This window comes from Brassica napus, chromosome C4, assembly GCF_020379485.1.
Source record: "Brassica napus cultivar Da-Ae chromosome C4, Da-Ae, whole genome shotgun sequence".
Lineage (NCBI taxonomy): Eukaryota > Viridiplantae > Streptophyta > Magnoliopsida > Brassicales > Brassicaceae > Brassica > Brassica napus.
The window spans coordinates 8262639-8290310 of NC_063447.1; the positions used below are offsets into that span (position 1 = coordinate 8262639).

The window sequence follows — 27672 nt, forward strand, 5'->3', positions numbered from 1 at the left end:
CCAAAACGGAGCATGGAGTACATCATCTGGTTGATGCTCCGGCTAATGCCATTTTTCGACTTGGTGAACCTTTAAAAAAAATACAAGTTAGCAAGTTAATTAAAGCAAAAAATATAACGGTACAAATAAAAAAAAATACTAACCAAGTGCTATGGCCTCGTCGTGGGTTGAGTTGGAGAAACGGGAGATGCTCTCGACCTGGTTGTTGAACCAATAGATGAACCGGCATGACCCCCGGATCCTGTTGAGCAGCAGCGTGAGGGGCAGCGTGAGGGGCAGAGGGAGCTGGAGCGGGAATATATGCGGGAACCGAGTCATGAGACGATACCGATGCACGGGAACCGCTCACCGAACTACGTCGAAGACGGGCTGCGGGGCGGGCTTCATCCTCGGCCCTAAAAAAAAAAATTAACCCATCAAACATATTTTCATTTATATATTTACAAAAGGTTTTATAAACGTTTTAAAAAAAACTATTAAACCTTTTATATATATATATATATATATGTATACAAAATTATAAAAAATTTATAAATATAGAAAAATGTTGTTAAAAATTTATAAATGAAGAAAAATGTTGTTAAATATTTATATTTTAAAAAAAAATGTTGTTAAATATTTATTAGTGGAAACTTAAAAAAAAATATAAAAAATTTTAAAATTTTAAAATTTTTACTATACATGATTTACATATATATATATATGTATACAAAATTATAAAAAATTTATAAATATAGAAAAATGTTGTTAAAATTTATAAATGAAGAAAAATGGTGTTAAATATTTATATTTTTTTCAAAAAAACGTTTTTAAAAATCAAAAAACGTTTTTAAAAATCAAAAAACGTTTTTAAAAATAAAAAAAAACGTTTTAAAAAATCAAAAAACGTTTTTAAAAATCAAAAAATGTTCCAAAAAAAACTAAAACAACAATCCTAACTTATATATCCTAAACTATCCATTCAATCCTAAAATGTTCAATCAAACAACCTAAAATCCGAGATCAACTTCCAAAACCCTAAACAATTGAAAAAAAAAGGTTTGGGATGATTCTTACATGATTTGGGTTTGGGGAAGAGATATGAGGGTGAGGAGAGGATTCGCCGGTGAAGAGAGGTGGAGAAGGCCGGAATCGCCGGAGAGGGGGAGAAATCGCCGGAGAGTTTGTGAGAGAGAGAGAGGCCGCGGAGATAACGAAGAAGAAAGGAGAAGGGTTTTTATTTCCGAGGATTCCGACGGACACGGGTTCGTCGGTATTCCGTCGGTATAATTAAAATATACCAAATGCCGATTCGCGAAAATTTTCAAGCGGTTTGGTTCTCCCGGGCTAATTGAAATTCCGACGGAACGTGTCCGTCAGTATTTTCCGACGGACACATTCCGTCGGTATATTCCGACGGAATTCCGACGACTTAGTGTTTAGGGTGTTCTTTTCAAGTTTCTAAATGCAAAATCCAAACCTTTGATAATATATATAGTATTTGCATAAAGATTTAACAATAAAAATGTTTTATAACACGATTTTACACAACAATATTTTTTGTAGTGTAAGCTTATATAAATATGATTGTATAAGTACATAATGTTAAGATGAGATGTTATGAAAACAATGATATGCATACATAAATATTTTAATGAGTTGTTATATTTGAACGGTTGCGATCTAATACTATACTAAACACTTATTATGTGTTATTTTCATAGTTTTGGCATCTAAATTTATAGATTTTTATGATTGAAACTTTATAGAAAAACATGTCGTCGGTATTTTCCGACGAAATACCGACGACCTTTCCAATTTTCAATGAAACCCGTTGTCGTCGCTATGTCGTCGGTATATTGCGAGGGATTTCCGACGGACCATTAAAAAAAAAAAAAAAAAAAAAACTAATCAGAATCTTCTGAATCTTCATCAAACTCCCCAACCTCGGCTTCCGGCTCTGAATGTACGACAGCATCATGTCCAAACACAGTCAAATTCTCAACGAGTTGAACATTTTCCAAATCTTCAACTGCCTGGGCGTTGCTGGTAGACTCTGGTTGCAATGGTTCATCATCATCAGAAGTTCCATCCACTCGTCCTCTTGGGTTGATTTGCGTTACAGTAACCCATGGATCGTCTCTGTACGTCACCCGAGGGTAACTGATGTAGCACACCTATACATATCAATTATACAAAGTATTAGTTCAATATATAACATTAATTAATTATATTGGTAAAAAATTATGAATATATTGACATACCTGATCAGCTTGCGAACCAAGAATGAAGGGATCATAATATTGAAGTTTCCGCCGCGAATGAACTGATGTAACACCAAACGCATCAATCTTCACTCCTCTATCTGGGGTGGTGTCATACCAATCACAATAGAATACTACACAACGCAATCCAACCATTCCAGGAAATTGGATTTCCAATATTTCTTTTATGTTGCCGTAGTAGACATCGTCACCAGAAGAAGATGAAACACCAGCATCATATGTTGTCTTAGAATGACCTTTCCTTGTGAATGCATATCCTCGCGTACAAAATTTAGGATATGATTTGACCACATAGTTTGGTCCCTGCACAAATTCGCGTATCCAATCATCGAACACAAGACCTCTGGCCAAACCATCATTCACCTATAAAAAAAAACATATATGATTGCAAAATTAATTAGTTTATATATATTAAATTTAAACTAATCATTTGCATAGGGTAATAGGATATATGACTCACATAACTACGAAGCCACGCAGCAAATCCGTTATCTCTAAGTTGTCGAAGCTCATCTTCTGTTGCATGCCTGTGAGTCATACGCAACTCCGCCATATATACACTATATACAAAAATATTATCAATATGAAATAAATTTATTGAATATTAATCTAACAATAAATGAATAAATATTTTTACCTCTCATATTGTAGAACATCTTCACAGTTGGTGAGCAAATATGTTTGCAAATGAGCGTTCTCAGTGTCCGTAAGTCTCCGCTTCGTGAATTTTCCACTAAGTCGTCCTATTTCCTTGAACATGCTTGGGACAGTAACATGATATGTTGCTCTCTCCCCTCTATCATCATGCCGAGCAGGTCTTCGGTGTTTTGTTTGCACTTCTGGTGGAAAATAATTTTCAGCAAAGATTGCAGTTTCTTCATTGATCACCTGTGCCACTATAGATCCTTCCACCCTGCTTTGATTTTTGACCATCTTCTTCAGATGATGCATATAACGCTCAAAAATATACATCCATCTGTACTGCACAGGACCACCAAGTTCCAATTCTCTTGCGAGATGAATAGCAAGATGTTCCATTACATCAAAGAATGATGGAGGAAATATCTTCTCAAGGTTGCACATGCTGACTGGTGCGTTTGTCTTCAAATTATTAATACCCTCTTCAGTCAATACTCTGCTGCATAAGTCACGGAAAAAAACACTAATCCCTGCAATTGCTTCATGAACATTACGTGGCAATAATGCTGAAAAGGCAAACGGAAGGAGGCGCTGCATAATTACATGACAATCATGACTCTTCAAGCCAGTAAACTTTCCTTCGCTTCTATCAACGCAGTTCCCCAAATTTGATGCATATCCGTCAGGAAATTTCACTTTCTCTGTAATCCAATCAAAGAACTCTTCTTTTCTAGCACCATCTAGCCGATAAATGGGAAAAGGGGCCGTACCGTTCTCATCAACGTGAAGTTCAGAACGATCACAAATATCGACTAAATCCAACCTTGACTTCAAATTATCCTTCGTTTTACCTTGGATGTTAAGGACTGTGTTCATCAGATTATCGAAGAAGTTCTTCTCAATATGCATGACATCTAAATTATGCCGCAATAGATGACTCTCCCAATATGGTAGATCCCAGAAAATACTCTTTTGTGCCAGTTATGTAGCTCTCCAACCGCATTGACTCGAATGTTTTCATGTCCACCTACATCTGGCGTCCTTTCTGCATCAAAATACCTAAACTGCTTCAACAAATCTTTCCCACTAACTTCCTCAGGTGGACCATCAAACACCTGCTTGTTCTTCGTAAACGAAGTCTTACTCCTGCGGTATGGATGATCAGGTGGTAGAAATCGTCTGTGACAGTCAAACCAACACGTTTTCCTTCCGTTCTTTAGTTGGAAAGCATCTGTGTCATCTTGACAATATGGACATGATAGCTTCCCATGTGTTGTCCATCCAGATAACATACCATATGCTGGAAAGTCACTTATTGTCCACATAAGTACTGCCCGCATCTGAAAGTTTTCTTTGCGCGAAACATCGTATGTCTCAAAACCATGCGCCCATAGTTGTTGCAACTCATATATTAGTGGTTGAAGAAACACATCTAGTGATCTTTTAGGATGATCTGGCCCGGGGACTAGAATTGAGAGAAACAAAAACTCTCGTCGCATGCACAAGCTCGGCCGTAAGTTGTACGGTGTCACAATAACTGGCCATAGAGAATACTGCCTTCCATGCTTTCCAAATGGGCTGAAACCATCAGTAGATAATCCAAGATAAACATTTCTTCTCTCTTCCGCAAATTCTGGATATGTTGACTGGAAATGTTTCCAAGCCTTTGCATCTGAAGGATGTCTAATCTCACCATTTGTGGAATGCTCTGCATGCCATCTCATTGCTTTTGCTGTGCGCTCACACTGATACAACCTCTTCAATCTTTCCGTCAAAGGCAAATACCACATTCTTTTGAATGGGATCGGAACTCTTCCCCTCGTCTCCTGATAACGAGGTTTCCCACAAAATTTGCATACATTCCGTGTCTCATCCGCTCTCCAGTAGATCATGCAGTTGTCAATACATACATCTATCACTTCATACGGTAGTTGAAGACCTGCAACAAGTTTCTGAACCTCGTAGTATGAACCCGGTGCAAGGTTATCCTCAGGTAGAATACCTTTGACAAAATCAGTAATCGCATCCATACATTCTTCAGCCAAATTATAGTCTGTCTTAATACCCATTAATCTAGTTGCAGATGATAAGACTGAATGACCATCTCTACAATTTTGATACAAAGGTTGTTTTCCTGCATCCAACATGTCAAAAAATCTCCTAGACTCGGGGTTTGGTTCTTCCCCTCTATAATGATCATGTACCATCTGCTCAGTACCTACACCATAATCTATATCCGTTCTAGATTCTTCTAACCTAATATCAGGCTGAGGTTCACTAACAGGCTGAGGTTCGCTAGTACTACCATATTCATAACCAGTTTCCCCATGAAGGTACCAAACTTTATAATTACGTGAAAACCCTTTCATATACAAATGAGTCCAAACATCAAATTCTTTTATAACCTTATTATTATTGCAAGAAGAGCAGGGACATCTTAACATACCACTTTTTGCATCCGGTTGCTGTTGAACAAGCCTCATGAATTCTCCAATCCCTTGAACGTATTCTTCCGTAAGCAAATTGGTGTTCGGATCCAAATGAGGTTTATCCATCCACGAACGATAATAAACTTCTGAAGACATGATTTTCACGGAATTGTTATGACTAAAGAGAATGAAGAGAGAATGAAGTGTGAATGAGTTGAATGAGGAGGGGTTGTATTTATAGGAAATTGCTTACGGACCTCCGACGACTTTCCGACGAAATTCCGACGGATGTAAAGAAGTCCGTCGGAATTCCGTCGGAATTGTCCAATCCCAAACGGCTATACAACGGTCATATGTATTTGTCGGCAACGGTCACATGGTTCGTCGGAATTCCGTCGGAAAATACCGATGGAATTCCGACGACTTTGCTGTTAATCGGAATGTCGTCGGAATTCCGTCGGAATATACCGACGAACTTCCGACGACTACAACGGTTACATTTTTTATCGGAATGTCGTCGAAAAGTCGTCGGAAAATTCCGACGAACCGTATGTCGTCGGAATTCCGTCGGAAATGGCCGACGGAATTCCGACGACTTCATTTTTTTGGATTTGGTCGGAAATTTGTCAGTATTCCGTCGCAAATGTCCGACGACCTTGGTGTCCGTGGGAAGCTCCGTCGGAATTCGGAGTGTTTTCTTGTAGTGTTCAGTCATGTATGTTTTACTTTTACTTCGCATAGTACATCTATTTCATGAGTTTGTAAGAAATATTCTATTGGGTTATTTTGGTAAAAACTAAATATTCAGATTTGCTTTTACCTTACTTTTTTTGTTAAATGCTTTTATATATTCACATTTTAGTATCAAAAATATATTTTTGTTTTGGTGTAAATAGTATCAAAAATATTTTTATCATGTATACATATATATATATATATATTTATTTAGGTGAGTAACATTCAAATAAACATTTGCAACCTTAAAGGAATGATAATGAGCTCATTGTATTTTTGTTTGGTTTACGTTTCTTTGGTTTATTCTCAACTAGCTAGAATAAAACAAAAGCACACAACAACTTAAATGTCTCCAATATTTTTGAGACAAGTTAAAATATATTTACTATCAAGGAAACATATAAACAAAGTAAATATTCACAGCGTATGGTTGGTTTGGACAATTACGTAGTGAAAAACATACTTTTGAGCTTTTGATAATATTTGCCCCCTCCACTTGAGGACTATATACTAACCCCCCATCTTTGTCTCTCTTCTAAAAAATCAAAGCTCATAAGCAGAAACCTTCAAACTCTTCCAGTTTTTTTGTTCTTTAAAAGTTTGTATATTGTATCGGACTCACTAAGGGAAGAAACGAATCAATGGCACCAGAGGATAATAGCTCGTGCGAGCCTTGCAAGACTTTTGGACAGAAGTGCAGTCATGTCTTGAAGAAACAAAGAGCCAAGTTTTATATTCTTCGCCGTTGTATCGCCTTGTTAGTCTGCTGGCGTGACAACAACCACGACTGCAAGGACTTTTGATTGTTTTCTCTGGGATAACTTCTTTTGCTTTTCTAATAGCGTTTTAGTGTCTTTTCTGTCCGCTCAAGACATATTTAGTAGCTTTTACTAGTGTACTCATCCGAGTGTAAACTTGGCATAATGCATGCTAGACCTTTTTTTGTTATATTGGTTCTCATATACCTTTTCGTAAAAATATATACATAACGTGCATACGTTTTATCAATGTATGGATTTTATAAATATGGTTACACAACTAGTGTTAAGAAAAGTTGTATATGATGAACAGATCTATAGCTTTTAATATTTGCAATATATAAATTAACTGGAACTGTTGTACTTGTATGTATTGGCAACGGTTGGTCTTGAATGAGAATGTTTAACAAAAAATAAGCAATTTGCCATCTTAAATTAAAGAGAATAATTAGACAAAAACCGATGTAACTTTCTGCCAAAAAAGAAAAAGAATCAGCTCTTCGGCCTGAAGCCCTAAGGTGTTGGAAATAGATGTTAAACGTGGAACAATAATTCTGGCCTTTGTTTTTTCTTTGTTAATTTAATGTTCAGGATTAAATAAATGTTTTCTATGTTAAATCACTGAATAAGAATGAAAGTAGACGCTGCCATATATTCTACTAAAGATAGAAAACTCTCTGCTTCAGAATAAAATATAACACATCAAAGTCATCACTAGATTCGGAGCATGCATGCACATGAGACTCGGTCTCTTCTGCGAGTGAGTTATTATTATTGGTGAAACCCTTTTTGGGTTTCTTAATTTTTTTTTTTTTTGGTTTTGGCTGATTTAAAAAAGAAATAATTAAAAAAAAAACTAATCGCGAGTCGCCACGTGTCAGTAGGGCCCGCGAACAGTTCAAGAAACAGACCATAATCGGTTTTTAACTCACGCCTTTTGTGACCGACTCTTAGCAAATTTATGGGGGCCACTACTTCTTTTAGTGTAAAACCCCCCTAAGAAACTAGGGATAATTATGCCTTTATTGTCCTTTCTTAAACTTTCTAGTTATATATATGCAAACTAGAATCGGTCCGCTCTACCGGCGGGATTTAATGGATCGGTTTTTATAAAAAATTTAATTTTTGTATAAATTTTCTTTTATGTTAAGTTGGGTGTAAGTATGGTTATGTTGTCTACATCAAATTTTAATTAAATAACTAAAAAAGACCAGATTCTAAGTATGTTGGTTGTTTTAATCTTGAATTGTAAACTTTTATAGGGTTTTCAGCTTTATAACACGCATAAATCAATTGGATGCAATCAAAAGCGAGAAAAAATATTTCAATAAAATTAAAATGGTCAGATAATTGATAATTCTTTTCAATTGTGATGATTTTTTAAGAGAGAGAAAGAAAAGATAAAATTCATATTTAAACATTTTAAAAAGCTTAAAATGGTTATAGATTATGAAATTATATAATATAGTAATAAAAAAAGAACATGTTAAAAGGAAAAAATATGCATTGAGCTATTTTGGTATTTAAAACACCTCTTGAAATTTAAAATAACTGCCACAAAATTACATGATATGTAGAAAATAATAATCTTGAAACAAACGAATGCAAAAATATAATGGAAACTTATTATGGGATGAGGACCAAATAAATAGTTAATAAGAAAAAAAGAGAGAAAAACAATGCATACATTAGCCATCTACTCGTGCATTTCATGTGTTGTATTAGTCTATGGGATACATTGAAAACGATGCGGACATTATTTACTCGATCCTTTATGTGTTATATTAGTCTATGGGATACATTGAAAACTATGCATACATTAGCCATCCACTCGTATTTTTTGTGTTTCCACTTCCAAACCTTTTTTTTAATGTTTTGGTTCTTTTTTTCTGGTTCTTTTTTCATTTTGTAGATGTTCTTTTTCTGGTTCTTTTTTTTGTGGTTCGTTTTTTCATTTTGTATATGTGCATAGATTTGGAGATGTATGCGGGTGAGCGATGGTCTGAGGATGAGTTTAGTTATCTTGCGTCTGTTTTGTTGGGTGGAGAAGCACCTGAGACCAGAGTGTGTGCCGTCCGATGCAAGGGATTTTCTAGAAACTTGTTTTGCAAGAAATCCTGAGGGTAGAGGAAGTGCTTTGGTTTTGCTATTGCATCGATTCTTTTGTGAAGAGGACATGTATAGTCTCAGGCGTCTCTTTGCTTCCCTTGATGGTTGAAGGTTTTCATAGATTGTTTATTTACATTTATGTTTAATCAGTGTGCATATATGCATAATGTTTGTTAATGCATAAACTAAACCACAAAGGCTAAAAAAAAAAAAAAAAAAAAAAAAAACCACAAAGGCTATACTTTTGTTGATCTTTAGCGTCTACTATTTTCAAACCAATTTAAATGTTTTATAACATGTAAATTCTGATTAGGTATTTATTTGGAGTAAAATATCAATTTACAGATAAACACAAACGTATAGAAACTTATCCAGACCTAAATTGATCGACTACTGAATCCTTCCACGGTTGTGTATATTGTATTCTTGAGATGTTTTCCTCATGTTTAAAGTCATATTGGTATCTATAACGTTATTTCAGTTAAGAATCAAGCGACAACAATTCAAAGTTAACTAAAGAAATAGACTGTTATTCAGTAACTTATACATTGATGATAGGACAAAAGAGACTTCAAGAGAAAAGAGCAGAGTAAAAAAGTATGTTCCAAGTATCAGGTACACCAGGAAGACACCAGTGGCTATCATTACCAGGATGGTTCCCACTGTAAGAAGAAAGATGAGCATCTTTACGGAGCTGAGATAGACCGGTTATGTCGAGCCAATAGACCGGTTTCTTCAATCTCCTCACCACTTTGTTTAAAATCACCCAAGCCACAGGTGACCCACCTCAATACTTCCTCCCGTAGAATGGCTGTGTGTGACTCTTACATGACTTCATTGGCTCTTCCCAATCCCTTCCACTGCCAACAAAAGATCGTCTAGAGAATATTAGAGAATGGTATAACCATAATCACCTACACAATAACGTACATTATCAAAATAATAGTCATGGCCGGTTTTGAGCACAGCAGGATAAATCAAGACATCCATGCCTCTCCGTTGAAAATGTATGGTTGGATGTGGTCGATATGGGTCCACCAATGCTACGTTAAAAATCAAGACATCCATGCCTCTCCACATTTTGCATTGCTTAACTACCACAATGTTTCCGTTGTAGAAGACGCTCTGGTATGGATTCCCTTCCACGGCGGAGATGACATAACCCACCAGATCAAATATTCCAGGCTCTGCAACAGGGAGGAGTTTGATCAAATGCTCTGGTATGGCTACGCTTTCCATTTTCCTTTTTTCTGTATATCACTCTCTCCTTCCGTGAACCACAAAACATATCACTCAACTTGAACAACATTAAAAAGCTGAACTTTAAAACACATCAAAAGATCACTGCTTCTCTACACAGCTAAAGTCAGAAACATTGGATAAAACAGCAAACTTTACAATTTAAAACGAAGTTTGTCTCCTAAAGAAAGCTATTAAGTAAATAGAATAAGATTCAACTTTCATGGCAAATCCTTTCCATCAACTTCATCTACCAAAAACAGAGACAAAATCAGAATCAAACTACATGGCAAATCCTTTCCATCGTCTTTTTCCAGCCTATATAAACTATATATAACCCATCATCTTCAAATCACAAACCTACAAAAATAGAAATAATATTCATCAATAGTTTCAACTAAGAGCAAAATTCAGATCTAATAAAACTCAAACAAAACCCAGATTTGTCTATTCGGTGGTGGTAATCCTCCGTACAGCCTCTTCTCTCTTCCTCCACACTCCTCTCTGCTCCTCCACACCTTATCGATCCTCTGGTTCGTCTTCACCCTTCGATTATTCAAACTTCACCAAAATCAAAGCCACACAGAAGAAATGATGAGAAAGTAAATAATTTGTAGATCTAAAAAGGAGGAGGGGATTCATTACTATTAATTGATAGAGACGGTAGTGGAGATGGAGAGACATGAGAAGAGATCTCCTGATGTGGAGAGACATGGAGCAGAGATCCGAGGGAATAGAAGAACAGACGTGGAGAGTGAGAGAGAGACGGGGAAGAGTAAAGACGTAATAGCCGGAGAGGAACAGAGCTGTCACGACGTAGGATAGGAGACATCACGGTGCTTGATAACTTCACGTAGGAGAGAGGCATAGGAGGAGACGAGCACTACAAGAAAACATCAAGGATACTGACGGAAAAAATCATCGGAATTTCGTCGGAATAATGTTATTCCGACGACATACCGACGAAACAAGTCCTCGGAAATAATTCCTCAGAATTTTTTCTTTCCTCGGAAATCCCTCGGAATTTTCCGACGGAATTCCGAGTAAACAAATTTCCGAGGAAATTCCGAGGATCACTAGTTTGTCGGAAATCTCCTCGGAATATACCGAGGGAGAACTTCGTCGGGATATTTTCTCGGAAGTTCATCGATCGATGCGTTTTTGGACATATATCCATCGATCGATCCATTTATAAAAAAACGTTCGGAATATACCGAGGGACATCTTCCTCGGAATATTCCGAGGAACATGTCCCTCGGTATATTCCGAGGAAAGGTGTCCCTCGGTATATTCCGAGGAAGATGTCCCTCGGTATATTCCGAACGTTTTTTTATAAACAGATCGATCGATGGATATATGTCCAAAAACGCATCGATCGATCGAGCAAAAAATATAATTAATTTCCTCGGAATGTAAAAAATATTAATTTTTTTTTAAAAATAAAATTTTTGAAATTTAAATTCGAAAATATAAAATTAAAATTAAAATTGAAATCATATTAATTAATATTCAAAGTTTCACAAATAAAAATAAAACATTGCGAGTTTTTGGAAAAAAAAAAAACTACGGGTCTGGCACGTCCGGAAACACCTCGTTCGGGTACATCCTCTGCATCATCTCCATCATTTGCTGGCGAAGGGGGATCCTGAAAATGGCTGGAATCCCGAGACTGGCTCCCCGTACAACCACGACCACGACGCTGTCGAGGCCGGGTCTGATCATCATGAGACCTGTAAATTAAAAAAAATATATTTAATAAATACAGAAATATATAAATTAATTTTTTTTTTAGTTTTTAATCACAAAAAAGATTTATAGATATTAAAAATATTTAATAAATATATAAAAATAGTTCTAATAAACAAAAAATAGTTTTAATAAATAAAAAATAGTTTAATAATTACAAAAAATAGTTTTAATAATATATATATATATTAAAAATATTTTTAAATCCCAAATAATAGTTTTTAATCACAAAAAAAGTTTTATAGATATTAAAAATGTTTTGTAAAATCCAAAAAATCGAATTTATATACAAAAAAGATTTTGTAAAATCCAAAAAATCGAATTTATATAGAAAAATCGTTTTGTAAAATACAAAAATCGATTTTAAATACAAAAATCGATTTTATAAATACAAAAAAAATAAAAAAATTCTAAATCAATTCAACAAAACAAATTATTCAACCAAATCACAATTCTAAACCTATTATACAACCAAATCACAATCATAACCAATCACCCTAACAAAAATCTATCAAAATTACACAAAAACCTAACAAATAGAACCTAAGAGAGTGAGATAGGGTCCTTACATGATTTGTGTAAGAGAATGGGGAGATCGCCGGAGATATCGTCGGATTTCAGGGGGAAATCGCCGGAGAGAAGAGAGGAGTCGCGCAGAGGAAGAAGAGAGAAATGGGGAAGAAGAAGGGGCTCGTGGTTATAAAACCTAGGGTCCGACGGATATTATCCGTCGAAATTCCGTTGGAATTCTAATTTCAATTTTCGCAAAATATTTGCCCGGTAAAATAAAAATATTCCGAGGAAATACCGAGGAACTAATGTTTGGGGTTTCAAAACATCAATTTCTTTTGTCGTATTTCATATCTTATACAATTGTAATGCATACCATTGAGGATTCTTTGTATAGATGAGCATAAACCATGAAATAACAAATTTCAAAACTAATTGAAAGTATTCCCTTTACCGTTCATTAAAAGGTATAAGTGTTTCTCTTATGTTGTGGGATTTCGTTCATACAATCAGAAAAATGTTAATTATACGGTAAGGAACAAATTTTTGACTTCATAATGAACGTAAGACACTTAATAAGGGTTATATAGGTGTTATTCAAACCGCAAAACATTGTTTTCGGTTTAAAAACCCTATTTCCTCGGAATTTCCTCAGATTATTCCGAGGGAATTCCGAGGAAACCCTTTTCTTCCTCGGAATTCCGTCGGAATATTCTGAGGAAATTCTGAGGAACTAGTGTTTGGGGTTTCAATACGTCAATTTTTTTAAAAAAACGGATCGATCGATGGATATATGTACCAAAACGCATCGATCGATAGAGTATATCAGGTGTTCCTCGGAATTTCCTCGGAATATTCCGAGGCTTTTCCGAGGAAACAGGGTTTGGGGTAACAAAATCTCGTATGTTTTTTTTATAAACGGATCGATCGATTTATATATATCCAAAAACGCATCGATCGATCACTAAGATGGACCAAAGCGTAACAATGTGATCGATCGATTAGATTATCCCATCGATCGATCGAGAATTTCAAGCGTTCCTCGGAATGTCCTCGGAAAATCTTGTAAGTTTTTGTATAAACGGATCGATAGATGGATATATGTCAGAAAACGCATCGATCGATCACTAAGATGGACCAAAGCGTAACAATGTGATCGATCGATTAGATTATCCCATCGATCGATCGAGAATCTCAAGCGTTCCTCGGAATGTCCTCGGAAAATCTTGTAAGTTTTTGTATAAACGGATCGATCGATGGATATATGTCAGAAAACGCATCGATCGATCACTAAGATGGACCAAAGCTTAACAATGTGATCGATCGATTAGATTATCCCATCGATGGATCGAACAAAATCTCGGGAGCCTTTTTTTAAACGCATCGATCGATCTTTATTTGTACAAAAACGCATCGATCGATCTTTATTTGGTTGTGTTTTGAGTAGTTTTTAATTCATATTCAGTTTTGCCTTGCTAGATAAACCAAATAACTAATATCTGAGTACCATTCTTTCAGCTATCAACTGCAGGCGGTGAAACATGGAAAAGCCACAAACATTGATCAACCAACAACATCCATGCTTTTAAGAATGTTCAAAGGATTCAAATTGACTGACCACTCAATCTACTCAAATTTTCTCATCTTGGGGCATGGTATACACTAGGCTCGCTAGTACTACCATGTTCATAATCAGTTTCCCCATGATGATACCAAATTTTGTAACTTCGTGTAAACCCACTCAAATATAGATGAGTCCAAACATTCCACTCTTTAATAACCTTTCTATTTTTACAATTAGAGCAAGGACATCTTAACATACCTGTTTTTGCTTCCGGTTGTCGGTGAACTAACCCCATGAATTCGGTTATACCTCGTTGGTATTCTTCCGTAAGCAATCTCGTGTTCGGATCCAAATGAGGTCGATCGATCCAAGAACGAAAATAATTTGAAGAACACATATTTTTTATGAATCAAATTCGTGTGTAAATAGAGTAAGAAGGAGGATGAAGATATGGAGTGAATGAAGAGAAAGATGACTGCTTGTATTTAAAGTTTAAATCCTGCCGACAGACCGAGGAAATTCCGACGAAATTCCGACGCCAACGGCTAGTTCGTCGGAATTTCCTCGGAATTTTGTAAAATCCCCCAACGGCTCTCCAACGGCTATAATATTTCCTCGGAATTCATCGGTTTTTTCCGAGGAATACATTTTTCCTCGGAATTTCCTCGGAATTTCCTCGGAATATTCCGACGGATTGATATTTCTTCGGAATTCCGTCGGTATATTCCGAGGAAATTCCGAGGAAACCAAATTTTGTGTTTCCTCGGAATTTCTTCGGAAATTCCTTGGGATATTCCGAGGATTTCATTTTCCGTCGGAATGTCCGTCAGAATACCGCTGTTTTCTTGTAGTGGAGGCGTCACAGTTACGATCTGTAACTTAAATGAAACGCTAGTTTTTGGGATGGTGGGACACGTGTCGCGCTCACAGAGCTCGACTTATCTAGGTGGAATCTTAGGTGTCTTAAAGAGAAGAGAACAAACTGTTATTTATATAAATAGATGACGATGTTTCCTTCGTAAATAACTATTTGTATGTTCTTTTAAAAAAAATTTGACTTACTATATATCTGATCATGATGAATTTTTTTTTGTATAAATATGATCATGATGATCTAGTAATCCGTTATTGTCACTTGTCAGTAAAATATTAAATTGGATTGATACTAAATAGTTCTGGATAATTAAAATAAGGGGACCATCTAAAACTGCAGGACAAATCAATAAAATTTAGGGAAATTGGGCTATATACCCACCAAAAAAATTATAATTCAATCTATACCTAAAAATCCTATTTTTTTCACTTTATCATGTGTCTTGTATGTAATATTGTCATATTACCCTCTATTGTAACCGGCAAAACCTATAGAAAAAGAAATAAATTAATAATCATTATATTTTAAAAATATTTTGTGTTCACCGGAAAGTCACACATCCACACATTGTTTCTTCTCTGTTTCTTCATCTTCATCTCTGTCTTTGTTTCTCTCTCAAATTTCTGGTTTTTTTTATACGACGAACACATAAATCTTCATCACATAGCTTCAATCACCTCTACATGTACAACCAGCACATCCATCATCATCATTTGTTTCATCGTCGCCACCGTATTCGCTCCGTCATCGTCTCCGTAATTTTTAACTTTTCTTCTTTCTCGAGAAGTTGAATCGTTTGATTCTCATATTTGGGAGAGCGCAATGAGACGGATATGATTATCAGAGTTTATTTTTGCAGCAGTATAGCGTCTTCGCATTCTTGGTGGGTGACTAAAGGGAAGGTTTTTCTGATTGTGAAATCGATGGTGTCTTGTCTGACGGAAGAGGAGAGGCGGAAACGTGAAGTAACATTGGCCAATTCTTCTTCCCAGATGCGTCTTGTTGTTTTCTACCTCTTTGTTACGATACTATTTTATCATGTTCCATTCAATTTGACGATTAATAAAGAGAGTTATATTTTGTTTTGAAATATAGTTTTTAATTTTCTTAATATCTAACTATTGTTACTTGTTTTTGAATCTGTAAAATTCGTACAATGATCTATATTGTATAGTTTAATATTATATAATTTAATTTAATAATACATAATATTGTGTACATTTTTATGTTTTGATATTTGGATTTAGGGTTTAGTAATTACGGTTTAGGGTTTAGTTTTAGAAGGTGAGAGGTATGGTTGGAGTCATCATTAACTTCTTTCATACAATTATAGACATTTCATAATGTCACCAGTATATACTATGCTATTTTTTTTTGTTCTATTCTATTTGGGTTTAGGATTTATATTTGGGTTTATGGTTTGTATTTGAGTTTAGGGTTTAGTGATTGGGTTTTAGGATTTAGTATTTAGGGATTGAATGGGGTTGGGATAAAGTTTAATATCTAGATTATAGGGGTTGAGATAGAGTTGATTTCCAATACTATTTAAAAATTATGAATATGTAGTAGTTTACATTTGTGTTTGGGTTTATTGATAATAGTTTAGGGTTTAGTGTTTAAAACTTAGGGCTAGGTTTAGTATTTAGGAGTAATATTACATAATATTGTGTACTTTTTAAATTTTGATTTATAGGTTTAGAGTTTTATATTTGGGTTAGGGTTTAGTGATTTGGGTTTGGGGTTTAGTATTTAGAAAGTGAGGGAGTATGGTTGGGCTTAGTATTAACTTCTTCCATGCAATCATAAACATTTCATAATTTTATCAATATGTACTATGTTATTTCTTTTGTTTCATTCTATTTGAGTTTAGAGTTTTATGTTTGGGTTTAGGGTTTACTGATTTGGGTTCGGGTTTTGTATTTAGGAGTTGTGGTGGAATTGAAAGACAGTTTAGCATTTAAAGATTGGGGTTGAGTTATGTTTAGTATTTAGAGGTTGTAGGACTACATTAATAATATGGTATAGAACACTCAGTGCATATGCATTTGATCAATAAAGTCTACGTGGATGACTCCTCTTTCTTTTATTTGGAATAGTTTTCAAGTGTTCTTGACTTTATATTCTATTGGCCACGTTATTTCCCAACACACTTACATGATATCTGTAAAGAGAAAGGACAAAACCAAGTATTTTGTGGCATAAATGTTAGAAACTACATTGAATTAAAATCAATGACATTTACCTAATTTGTATTGAAAATATAGCTAATTCGCAGATAAGCCCTAAAATTTATCTTGAACCTTTTTTTATTGTCTGTGTTCATTATGCATATTGTTGGTTTGAATTTGAATACTGATGCAGGAATATCATAATTACAGTCGATAACCACGAGATTATATATTCTGAAAAGGCAGATGAACATGCATTTATAATTTATAAAGGTCGTTAAATATGCTATTTATGTCGTATAACTCCATCTAGAATCCATGCATGCATATACAGATTCACCACTTCAATAATAATGCAACGTAGTAATAAGTTGACACAACTAATGGAAAAAATAATTTATTTTTTTCAAAAAAAAAAACTAATGGAAAAAAGGAAGAAGCAAACTTAGCGACGCCGACACACAAAATAAAAAGCAAACTAAGCAATCATATACTCGGCTAAGATCTTAGAACATGATTAACATCAGTCTATTAACTGAAATTTTTAGCTTCGGGTAAGAGACGGTTCTTAGTTTTTTTTAGATTTTAACTAAAAAAAGATAAGAACCGTTTCTTAAATAAGAGATATAAGAGACATCTCTTAGTCGGAAAAGTGTAAAAAAAACAAAAAAAAAGTCAAATCATGAGTTAAGAAACAAACTCGATAAATATTGTTAATCATGCCCTTACCAAAAAAAAAATCGGCTAATTATTCTCGACGACTGTTCTTTTCTACACGCTTTCAAACTATATTTAAAAGTAAACTAAGGGTATGACCGGTGGCGTTTTGCAATAATCACTCAAACCGCTTTAATCGCTTCAAACCAATCTAAACCTCATAAATTTAAAAGTTGGTTCCACCTAGCGTTCGCGGGCGGTTGCGGGAGGATACATTTTTTTTCCTTTTTTTTAAATAATATAAATAAAAAAATAAAAATATTCAATAAAATTTTTAAATTGGAATTATAAAAATACTAGAATATATCTATTATATTTTAATTAGTATTACAAATTTTTAAAATAAAAATATTTTCTAAATTTTAAAAAAATTTAAAACTATAACTTTCTAAATATAATTTTTATATTTATTATAATATTATATTTTGATATTTTTATAATTATATAAAATATAGATATTGTTAATTTATTATTTAACCGCTTCTGCATTTGGTTGTTAATCAATTATAAGTATTCCGCAAACGCACCAATTTCCAACCGCAGAATCAGTCGTATAAATCTCTTAAAACCGCAACCACATGCATCCGCGAATTCTCGCAACCACAATCGCATCCGCTGCGTTTGAACCAATTAGGCCCTAAGTGATATTACTACTCTAGTCGAGGTTAAGATTAAGAAAATCATACTCACTGGCTGTTTTTTCTACACGCTTTCTGATCATCTAAAGGCAACTTAAGTGATGCGCTAACAAAAATAAAAGCACCTAAGTGATAATAGGTCGACCAAATATTTCCCTATGAGAAGTATCATTTAGCACCAAACGTCTCCCGAACTATGACTACGTGCTATTTATCCCCGAGAAAAGTTTGAAACCTATTTTTCCATGAATCTTGGTTTTGTCACGGTTTTTGTAAAACCAATATGAAATCTTCAATGTTAGATAATAAACCAGACTAAACTAAACCATAACCAAATAAAACCCGACCAAACTTAAATCTGGACCGGAACTAAAACCCGACCCAAATCTTCATAACGCATGAGTCTCTAAAACAAGTAACTTTGCTCAGTTTCATAAGTTTTTCATGGAGAAAAAAGTTAGGCGCAAATGTTCATTTGATGTTGAATAAGTTCACAAAGCTTTGACCAAACAAAGAAAGAACACACATCACTAGAAAGAATTGTAGTGGAGAAACAGGAATAGAAAATCATTATTATGCAGCACTGTTTTCACACGCTTAGAAATCATTTAGTGCGGCGGCAAATTTCTGAATATACTGAAAATTTCCAACCATAGAAAATAAAGAATTGTAGTGGAGAAACAGGAATAGAAAATCATTATGAACAAGTTCAGTACGAGCTATACGAGAGCCCACGTGATCTTAGTCAAATTCATTCTAACATTTTTACTAGTAGGTGAGAGAGAGATGTAGACATTGTTTGTTTTGATTGTACCACACTGCTTGTTTGTGTTAACGAATTAATTTGAAGTTAACACAGCTTCATGTTCTTAATGAAAAGAAGGCTACATCTCTGCTTCATTTGCTTATTATTACTGATACAATAGTGTATGTGTCTGCGTCATCTCAAGGTCCAAACGTTTCAGGGTTTCTCATGTCATATTGAAGCCATCTCAAAGTTTCAGAAAGCTCATCAATGCGTGGGTGTGAAGTACAGTCACCGACTACAAAAGCTGAAACTTGGTTTCCTACTTCAATCCAGCTACATCCAGGCGTTTTCTTCATGCCTCGTTCAGCCATCTCCCTCCTCACATCTTCTGCTTCCTTCCACTTCCCACTAGAGCAGTACAAGTTTGACAACAGAACAAAACTCATCTCCTCGCTTGGCTCCGCTATCTTCAGGACTTTACTAACTTCATTTCCTAACTCTGTCTCCAAATGCGTAGAACAAGCACCCAAAAGAGCTTCCCACGAGCTATTATAAGCTGTAGCCAACTCCTTTGCTTCTGCTAGATGTCCACTTCTCCCAAACATATCTATCATACATGTCACATGATCTACTTCCAATGAGATTCCATAATCCTTAACCATTGATTTAAAAACCGCGCATCCTTCCTCCACAAGTCCTGAATGGCTGCAAGTTGTCAGCAACCCAATGAACGTAACTTTGTCTGGTTTAGTCCCTGACGCTATCATGTCTTCATAGAGCTTTAGAGCTTCCTCTGCTAACCCGTGCACACCGAACGCGAAAATCATCGTGTTCCAAGAGACCAAATCTTTGTTGCCTATATCACTAAACGCACGGTTTGATTCGTTGATATCTCCACATTTAGCATACAAATTAACCAAAGCGTTACCAACATAAGCATAGCCTTGAAAGCCACGATGGATCAAACAACCGTGTATCATTCTCCCCTGTCCTAAAAGAGCTAATCCTGAACACGCGTGAAGAACGGAACCATACGCAAAATGATCAGAATACACTTCAGATCTCATCATCTCAACGAAAAATCTCAGTGCTTGCTCTCCATCTCCGTTCTTACCGTACCCTGCAATCATTGTAGTCCAAGTAATGATATTTCTCTCAGGAGCTAGCTGAAAAACCTCAAGAGCCCTCTCTGTATCTCCTGTTTTCATACACGCGTCGATAATAGAGTTCCAAGATACCTGAGTCAAGACTTCAATAGACTCGAACTCTCTCATTGCATCATCTCTGCATCCTACTTTCGCGTAGAAACTCAACACGGAGTTCTTGGCCTCAACCGCGGAATCCCACCCGCTCTTCACCATAACAGCATGAACCATCCGTCCATAAACAAGACTCGATGAATCACCACCACAAGCAGCGTTCATCAGAGAACTAAACGTGTAACAATCCGGTTCACACTCACTCTCCAGCAACATCTCTCTGAAAAAACTTAAACAAGATTCAACCTTTCCACACTGGGCATGGCCAGAGATCATTATATTCCACGCATACACAACCCTTTTCGGCATTTCATCAAAAACATCAACGCCAGATTCAAACTCTCCAGAACTCATATACGCAGACAAAAGAGAGCACCAAGTTACTTCATTTCTAACACCATTGCCCATATCTCTAAACACTTTGTTAGCGCTGAGAGTGTCAGAGCACTTACCGTACATATCAATAAGAGAGTTGTTCACCTCCAATGAAGCATCGTAGCTAGACCGGATCACTAGAGAGTGAACCTGTGTTCCTAATCTAACATCACGTAGACTCGCACAAGTGCTCAAGATCGCTGTAAATGAATAACCATCAGGCTTGGAATCGGAGAATCTCAAGTGGGCGAACATCGAAATAGCTTCCTGATGTAGACCTAACCGGGAATAGCTCGTTAGCATTGTGTTCCACGACACGGTGTCTCTTTCAGGCATTTCGTCGAACACCTGGCGGGCGGTGGCTATGCGACCTGATTTGGCTAAAGACGCGACCTTTGAAGTAAGACGAAACAAAAGAGACATTTGGGTATATGATCATGAAGTCATATCGTTTCTGTTTTTTAGTTTTCAGAAAGTGAAGTTCATATCTTTCGCTGATGAAAAGTGGATTTGAGCAGATGGAGTAACATTTTCTGGTGTCCTAAGAACAAAGTTGCATAAGCAAAACTACGTTTTCACAACAATCACCAGACTTTTGAAAGGGGGTTTGGGGTCGGCAAAGAGTAGCATTACCGCCAAATTAATGTAAAGTGACAAAACCGGTTTAGTAACGGTTTATAGATCGGATAAAATGATAAATGAGAAAACCTATAATTTATATACTCCTCTGTCTTTGAAAAATATATTTCTTAGGATTTTCACAATTATTAAGAAAATATATACATGATTATGTTTTAACCAAAAGAATTTTAATAAACACGATTATGTTTTTTGAAATTTAAAATTAATAATTAATTTATGCATCGAAAATGTAAAAAATGTATCTTTTTGTTTTTTTTTTTTTAAACGTGAATGTTTCAGGAACGGAAAGAGTAGTTTAGAGATATTTGAAGTCTGGACACTCTACTCATTTGAGTTTGGATCGATTCTTTTGAAGCTTAGATATTTAGTTACAATTAATTTTTGGATTATGATTGGTTTAATTAATTTAGTTGGTATTCATTTGAATTTCAATTTGGTTCTAATTAGGCTTTAGTTCTTCAAGTATAGGAATTTAGTTCATGTATTGGTGCCTTCTAATCGAGTTGGCTTTGGTTTGATTCTTGGGTCCAGCTATTTTGCACATGCCTAAGATAAACTTTCATTCATGTTTAAGGTAGTTTTTTCATAAAGCTCCTTAATGTGATTAATAGGGTTTGCATGCAAAATACATAAATGACCATACCATTACATAAGCTTCAGCTGATCGACTTATTCTTACCCATTATATGACACAGTTTAGTTTCTATCTTATCTCGGACCTCATCAACGAATGAGTTAAAATTTGTCTCTGAAGATCCAACGCTAGTAACCGCATCTTTAATATGACATTTAACCTTCTCAACGTTGCTTCTCAGCTCACTCGAAGTTTCTTGGTTCATCAACCGTTTAATATTCACTGAGACTTCATCCCTTGTGATCATCTTCTTATCACAAAGGTTAATTCCAATTCGCCAATCATCAACCACAAGTTTCCGGTTCGTGAACTGATCGGTTAAAAGCGGATAACACAACAATGGTAAACCGCACCAAACGCTTTCTAGAATCGAATTCCATCCACAGTGTGTCAAAAACCCTCCAATAACCGGGTTTGAGATTACTGCCTTCTGACAGCACCACTGGACCACAATGCCTCGACCTTCGGCCTGGTCCATAAACCCGGTTGGAAGAAAATCCGGCACGTCAGAGCCCACTATATCTGGACGTAAAACCCAAATGAAACTAATCCCGCTAAGCAGAAGCCCATGGGCTATCTCCACGATCTCCTTCTTACCAACATGTGCATAGCTACCAAACGAAACATAGAGGACTGATCCGGTGGGGCGTCCTTTGAGCCACTCGGTGCAATCTGACTCGGCCCACAGGCTTGTGGGGACAACTGATTCGGTTGAGAAAACCGGACCGATGGCGTAAACCGGCTGGTTGGCTTGTAGAGCTGAGAGAGAGTCTGGTTCGAGTTCTTGTACGGTGTTGCACAAAACGAAATCTGCTTTCTTGACATCTGTGAAGGCCTTGAATATTATTCTATAGACCACTGTGTTTGTGTCGACATCTTTGTCGCTCACTTGAAGATATGACATCAAGTCTTTTGGGTCTATTGCCTTAACTCCTGGTATGTAATCGATCACGTCTTCACGATTATCTAGCATATAGTTAAGAAAATGTTCAATACATGATCTAACAAAAACCCTTTAATATATAAAAAAATTCTACGTAAATTCACTTCCACAAAAAAAAAAAAAAAATCACTTCCACAAAATATTCAAATCATGAAGTCATATACCAAATTTTAGTGATTTTTATGGATATAATTTTAATATACAGCTACGTAATTATAATATGCAACAATAATATGGGTGGTATGATTAATTAATTAAGAGGGTTACCAAGAGATTTGAAATGACAGTTGGATATAAGGAGATGCAAGTGATAATAGAGATTGAGGACCAAGGCAGGTTCGGTCCAAAACGAGACATTAACAAGGTTGTGTTTCTCGCAAATCATAGATGACCAAACGTAAAACGTGTCGTTGATCAAGCAAGTCACCGGAGGATCATCACCCCGGCGGGAGATTTTGGTGATGAGATCGTCAACGTGGGCAGGGAAGACGTGGAGAATGCCTTCGAAGAATTGGTCATGGTTAAGCGACCGGTCAAACTCCAAAGGGAAGCCGTCGCTCACTGTGGTGTAACGTATGTCAAGGTTTCCGTAGCTGCGAACTTCGGAGAAAATATCTCCGGCGTCACCTTGGCGAGCGGTGGAGATGTGGTGGTGGATGCAGTCAGTGTTGACGAAAGTGATGGTGAAGCCGTGAGAAGCGAGTTTGATGGCTAAGTGGACAAAAGGGATGACATGGCCTTGAAGTGGGTATGGTATCATCATGGCATGAGGCTTTCTAGACTTTGCTCTCTCCATTGATCTTCGATATTTGGAAGAGTTTTATTCTCTTGGTATTTTGAGTGGTATAGATGTGTAGACTGGATATTTATATATGGTTTAGTTAGAGCACCGTTAACCCTAGCATCTCAAATGGGGTGCTTAATTTTTTTTTTTTTTTATCTTTTGTTTGATTAAAAAAAATTAAAAACGAACTAATCGCGGATCGACACGTATCATTGGGATCCGCGAAACAATGAAAAACTCGACACTTAATCAGCGTTTTTGGCACATCTTCTTCTTCTCTTATGGTGGGGACCACCATCTAGCACTCCATTAAACGTCTACAGATGCTCTAAGTTTCTAATGGATCTTTTTATTATTATTTTTCAACACCATTCGTAGAAAACTTGAGAGGATATTCTTTTAAAGAAAAGTAAACAGTTTACCAATTAAACAATTTCTTTCAAGCTTAACATACCTCTTTTCTGGGCTGCTCTGGATCGACAACAAACAATATATAGACCACACGACTAATACTATATCGTGCTACGCTATATAAGTTTCCAATTTATTAACAATTAACGGATGAACAGACTGTTTTGTGTATCGTTTATTCTAGGTCTTATCTCAATTCCAACGTAGAATCCCTAACACTTACTAATCATACAGCAGGTTCTATTGTGAATATATTAGAACTCGAATATGCATGTACATAAACATAGAATGAATTATATTATATTGTTTTATCTTGGAAAGTATATTGGGACAACAGAAGCCGTCAAATTTGGTTTTGCGAAAAGATGAGGACGATGAATTTTCAAAGGGCACGTAGAGACAGTCTGTTCGTGTTCGAGGACGACATGATAAGAACGAGTGGACCAGTGTAACTAAAGCAGATTTATCATTTTATGACAAGTTGGCTTACATCATTTTTGTATCATTGGCTTGCACCAATTTTTGTACTTATGGCAACATGGCACTTCAATAAATATCTGTTCAGAAAACTGGAATTTTGGATGATATTCACTCACAACACGGTAAAAAAAAGTGGTTGTTTTCTTCCTAATGAGGAAACCAATATGGTTTGGTTTAATGAATCAAACTTAGCTACTAAAAATGAATTATACTTAGGATGAAGAGTCTAGCTAGTTTTGATATTCAGCTTTGACTTGGACTATACGAGAAATTGAATGTTGGTTACCGTTTGTCGTGTGTAGATAAATTTGAAGGAGATATATCTAGACATGTTTTATCTCGACAACAATGGAAGACTCGTAGACTTTTATTTACAGTGGAGAAGATAGTCTTCTATCAACCACTTATGAGAACAACTTTTTGTGAGGTTATATGTTTTGGAGATTAATTTTGTGAACCGCAATCACTTTAATGTGTGGTGGGGATAATGGGATAATTGTTGATTTTTTTTTCTTATAATGAGGTAACCGATGTGGTATAGTTCAAACCAAACTTAGTGATTATAGATCGACTTTGATTTTCAAGAGTGGAAATGGTTTAATATTTTGATTGGTTTGAAAGAGACGTTGAACGCTAAAATAACGGTATAAATTTTTGACGAGAAAGTTACTCTGTTCTTTTACTCAAACGGTTTAAAGAGTTAAAAATATTATTCTACATGCTTATTTGCTATGAAGCCACGAAACTTCGATGAACAAAAGAAGAAATCAAAAGGGACCCATAGCAAACTAAGCATATAAAAAACAGCAAGTGTAAAACATAGAAACATGTATCGACACAGAAGAAAGTGTGAAAGAGTTAAAAACTTACATCAGGTATTTTTGTACAGTGAAGCTATCAGTTAGTCTACATCATTACCTAGCTTAGTCTAATCAACTTATGTAACCGATTTATATGACCCACTTTAGTTTCCAATTTCTATTCTATCACGAACCTCACCAACGAATGAGTTAAAATTAACCTCTGAAGATCCAACGGTTGTAACCGCATCTTTGACATATCGATTAACCTTCTCGACATTGCTTCTCAGTTCACTTGAAATTTCTTTGAACCGCCTGATATTCACCGAGACTTCATCCCTTGTGACCATCTTCTTCTCACAAAGGTTAATTCCAATGCGCCAATCATCCACCACAAGCTTCCGGTTCGTGAACTGATCGTTTAAAAGCGGATAACACAACAATGGTAAACCACACCAAACGCTTTCTAGAACCGAATTCCACCCGCAATGTGTCAAAAACCCTCCAATGGTCGGGTTTGACAATACTGCCATCTGACAACACCACTGGACCACGATGCCTCGACTTTGGGCTCGGTCCATAAACCCGGTTGGAAGAAAATCCGGCACGTCAGAGCCTACTATATCTGGACGTAAAACCCAAATGAAACTAAGTCCACTTAGTAAAAGCCCATGGGCTATCTCCACGATCTCCATCTTACCAACATGTGCATAGCTACCAAAAGAGACGTAGAGGACTGATCCGGTGGGCCGGCCTTTGAGCCACTCGGTACAATCAGACTCGGCCCACAGGCTTGTTGGGACAACCAATTCGGTTGAGAAAACCGGACCGATGGCGTAAACCGGTTGGTTGGCTTGTAGAGCAGAGAGTGAGCCTGGTTCCAGCTCTTGTACGGTGTTGCATAAAACGAAATCTGCTTTCTTGACGTCTGTGAAGGCCTCAAATATTATTCTATAGACCACTCTGTTTGTGTCGACGTCTTTGTCGGTCACTTGAAGATATGACATCAAGTCCTTTGGGTCTATTGCCTTAACTCCTGGTACGTAATCGATCACGTCTTCACGGTTATCTAGCATATAGTTACAAATGTTCAATAAATGATGTAACTAATACCATTTAATATATAAGAAAAACTCTACGTAAATTCACTTCTACAAAATATTCAAATCATGAAGTCATATACCTAATATTGGTGACTTTGTATGGATTTAATTTTAATATACAGCTAAGTGAAAATAATATGTAATAAACACATCAGTGGCAGGATTAGTTAAGTTACCAAGAGAATTGAAATGGCCGTTGGATATGAGGAGATGCAAGTGATAATAGATATTAAGGACCAAGGCAGGTTGGGTCCAAAACGAGACATTAACGAGGTTGTGCTTGTTACAAATCATAGATGACCAAACGTAAAACGTGTCGGCGATCAAGCAAGTCACCGGAGGATCATCACCCCGGCGGTAGATTTTGGTGATGAGATCATCAACGTGGGCAGGAAAGACGTGGATAAGGCCTTCGAAGAATTGGTCATGGTTAAGCGACCGGTCAAACTCCAAAGGGAAGCCGTCGCTCACCGTGGTGTAACGTATGTCAAGGTTTCCGGAGGTTCGAGCAGCGGAGAAGATATCTCCGGCGTCACCTTGGCGAGCGGTGGAGATGTGGTGGTGGATGGAGTCGGTGTTGACGAAAGTGATGGTGAAACCATGAGAAGCGAGTTTGATGGCTAAGTGGACAAAAGGGATGACATGGCCTTGAAGTGGGAATGGTATCATCATGGCATGAGGCTTTCTCGACTTTGCTCTCTCCATTGATCTTCTATATTTGGAAGAGTTTTATTCTCTTGGTATTTTGAGTGGTATAGATGCATATAAGGACTTCATATATATATATATATATATATATATATATATATATATATATATATATATATATATATATATATATATGGTATAAGTGAGTTTTTTTAACGTTGACTTATTACGATATTACAATTATTAGAAAAATTACATAGACAATTCGACAACCGACAATATTACATATTTTATGAGAATCTACGCCTAACTGCATCATCATGAGATTTCCTATGAAAATCTACGTCTGACCGATTTTACTTGTACCATGTTGAAGATCATTTGTAAGTTCTTTCTTTCGTAGTCTGTTGTTTAATAAATCGATTTTTCCGGAATTTGAAACATGACCTGCTGCT

At 36.1% G+C, this 27672-nt stretch overlaps 4 protein-coding genes across 4 annotated transcripts; 1 reads left to right on the plus strand and 3 right to left on the minus strand.

Moving 5' to 3' along the window:
* Positions 1 to 5976: 5976 nt before the first annotated feature.
* Positions 5977 to 7629, plus strand: BNAC04G08230D (small polypeptide DEVIL 16). The gene has a single exon (XM_048754587.1). The coding sequence runs from the start codon at positions 6709 to 6711 to the stop codon at positions 6868 to 6870; it is 162 nt and encodes a 53-aa protein (XP_048610544.1). The 5' UTR covers positions 5977 to 6708; the 3' UTR covers positions 6871 to 7629.
* Positions 7630 to 19022: 11393 nt separating this feature from the next.
* LOC106349031 (pentatricopeptide repeat-containing protein At2g36980, mitochondrial) lies at positions 19023 to 21735 on the minus strand. The gene has a single exon (XM_013788908.3). It carries the CDS (start codon positions 21193 to 21195, stop codon positions 19336 to 19338), a length of 1860 nt encoding a protein of 619 aa, XP_013644362.1. The 5' UTR covers positions 21196 to 21735; the 3' UTR covers positions 19023 to 19335.
* Positions 21736 to 21957: 222 nt separating this feature from the next.
* LOC106349032 (UDP-glycosyltransferase 86A1) lies at positions 21958 to 24007 on the minus strand. Its single transcript, XM_013788909.3, has 2 exons — positions 23259 to 24007; positions 21958 to 23014 (listed from the first exon to the last, which is right to left on the minus strand). The coding sequence occupies exons 1-2, from the start codon at positions 23785 to 23787 to the stop codon at positions 22071 to 22073; spliced, it is 1473 nt and encodes a 490-aa protein (XP_013644363.2). The 5' UTR covers positions 23788 to 24007; the 3' UTR covers positions 21958 to 22070.
* Positions 24008 to 25447: 1440 nt separating this feature from the next.
* Positions 25448 to 27339, minus strand: LOC106349033 (UDP-glycosyltransferase 86A1). The gene is made up of 2 exons (XM_013788911.3): positions 26746 to 27339; positions 25448 to 26535 (listed from the first exon to the last, which is right to left on the minus strand). Exons 1-2 carry the CDS (start codon positions 27272 to 27274, stop codon positions 25631 to 25633), a joined length of 1434 nt encoding a protein of 477 aa, XP_013644365.2. The 5' UTR covers positions 27275 to 27339; the 3' UTR covers positions 25448 to 25630.
* Between the last annotated feature and the right edge of the window lie 333 nt (positions 27340 to 27672).